The sequence below is a fragment of the Nothoprocta perdicaria genome, unplaced genomic scaffold (genome assembly GCF_003342845.1).
Source record: "Nothoprocta perdicaria isolate Ctin4 unplaced genomic scaffold, notPer1 scaffold_288, whole genome shotgun sequence".
Lineage (NCBI taxonomy): Eukaryota > Metazoa > Chordata > Aves > Tinamiformes > Tinamidae > Nothoprocta > Nothoprocta perdicaria.
In genome coordinates, this window is record NW_020455519.1 from 644,662 (window position 1) to 646,816 (window position 2,155).

General features: G+C 61.5%; 1 protein-coding gene across 1 annotated transcript in view; it reads right to left on the minus strand.

The window, feature by feature from the left end:
- Positions 1-1,670, minus strand: part of ARRB1 (arrestin beta 1) — a gene marked incomplete at its 5' end in the record, with an annotated part of 8,114 nt that extends 6,444 nt beyond the window's left edge. The window contains 3 exons of the mRNA XM_026041550.1: positions 562-606; positions 821-881; positions 1,527-1,670. Of these exons, the coding sequence (XP_025897335.1) occupies positions 562-606; positions 821-881; positions 1,527-1,670 (250 nt within the window). The remainder of the gene's footprint in view (positions 1-561; positions 607-820; positions 882-1,526) is intronic.
- Between the last annotated feature and the right edge of the window lie 485 nt (positions 1,671-2,155).

Consider the following 2,155-nt stretch of genomic DNA (forward strand, 5'->3'; position numbering starts at 1 on the left):
GTGCAACAAGGGTGCAACATGGTGATATGCAGGGTGCGATATACGGTGCAATGGGGCATGCAGCACAGGGTGCACAGGGGTGAAATGTGGGGTGTGATGTGGAGTGCAACACAGGGTGCAACCTGGGGTATAGCAGAGTGCAACGTGGGCTGCAGGGGTGTGCAATGCAGGGTGCAACACAGGATGCAATGTGTGCTGCTATGCAGGATGGAGCACAGGGTGCAATGAGGTGCAGGGGGTGCAATGCAGGGTGCAATGTGGGCTGCAATATAAGGCATAAGATGAGGTACAACATGGATGCAGGGAGTGCAATGCAGGGTGCACCACAGTGCAATACAGGGTGCAAGGTGGGGTGCCACACGGGGTGTTATGTGGAGTGCAGGGGATGCAATGTTGGGTGCAATATAGGATGCAACACAGGCTGCAAAGTAGGAYACAGTGTGGAACACAACACGGGGTGCAGCATGGATTGCAACACAGGCTGCATCACGGGGTGCAATGCAGGGCRCAGCAAAGGAGCAACGTAGGGCACAGCCACCCTCTCCGCACGACGCCCGTTACCTTTCCTTTCCTTCAGGTACTCGGGGTCCACCAGCACGACGCCGTCTGCAAGAAAACGATGAGGGGCTGAGGCCGAAGCAAACCCCGGTCCATCGCCTCCCCACCCGCCTCCTCCCACAGTTACACTCCAAAACATGTGGGTTTGGGTCTCTGATGCACATGCACAAACCAGTCATTAAACGCATATATACATATATATTTAAAGGCGAATGTGCCACTGGGTACCCTGCATCCCGTATCCCGCTCGGCAAGCACTTACCCACGGGATCCACCACGTCGATGTGATCCACGAAGTCCCGCTTGCCCAGGTAGACCGTGAGCTGCGGCGAGAGGGGAACAGTCCGGKGGCGCCGGTGCCTCCTCCCTGCATCCCACCGGGAAGAGCCCCGGCCCTCGGCCTCATCCCCTCTAATCCCCCTCGGTGCCCAGAGAAGAGTCGCTGCGTCCCGCCTTCCTCCGCTCCCTCCTCTTCCTCCTCTGCAGCCCGCAGAATATTGGGCCGCTGCCTTCCTCCTGCCCTCGCTGCTGCTTCCTCTTCCTCCCTCCTCTGCTTCCTCCTGCCTTCCTCTTCCCTTCCCTTATCCCTCCCTCTTTCCTCTCCCCTCCCCTTCCTTGCCTCCCTGCTTCCCATCTCCCTCCTTTCCCTTCCTCCCTCCTTTCCCTGCTTCCTCCCCTTCCACTCTTCCTCTTCCCATCGCTTCCCCCTTCTCCTTTCCCTTCTCCTTCCATCCTTCTTTCCCTCCCTCCTTCCCAGGCTCCATCTCCCTTCCTCCCTTCCCTTCCTCCCTCCCTTCCCTGCTTCCTCCCCTTGCGCTCTTCCTCTTCCCATCGCTTCCCCCTTCTCCTTTCCCTTCTCCTTCCATCCTTCTTTCCCTCCCTCCTTCCTAGGCTCCGCACGAGGCATCCAGCCCCAGCAGCTCCAGGACGGACGAGCGCCGCGCTCCGTTGGAAACGGCCCCGCTCACCTTCCCGTTGGGACTCGCTTTCTTAAACACCCTACGAGAGAGCAGAGGGAGAGGCGGCTGAGCGGCTCCCGCCGGCACCGGGCGCCTTTTCCCACGTAGCCGCCGCCGCCGGAACRCTTTTCCTATCAATCTCGGCAGCGATCGGTGTCACTTTACAGCACGGCAATTGCATTAGGCTGATGGCCCCGCGTGGCCCTCACGGCGCTGCCCTCCGCTCACGGTGCATTGACGGCACCCCCGGGCACCCCAAAACCTCCCCGTGCAGCCCCGGGGCTCAGGCGGCTGCAGCAGGGTGGCAGGGACATGGGGACACCCGTGGGGATGGATGTGGGACCTTGCATGGATGTTTGTGCCCCTCGGGAGCGCGGACGGTGCCCAGGGGGTTGCTGGCACCACTGTGGCGCTCGGCGCGGTGCCACCAACAGCCTTGCTGCTGCCCTCGGTGCTGCGCAAGGTGCCGGTCAATGCCCTGCCGGGCAGGGTGCTGGGCAAAGGCCGGGCTGTGGATGGTGACACGTGAGGCGCAGGGCAAAGGGCTGGCAGGGCAAGGCACTGTGCAAAACGGCGTGCAAAGGGCCAGCCGTGCAAGGTGCCGTGCAAAGGCCCAGCTGTGCAAGATGACATGCAAC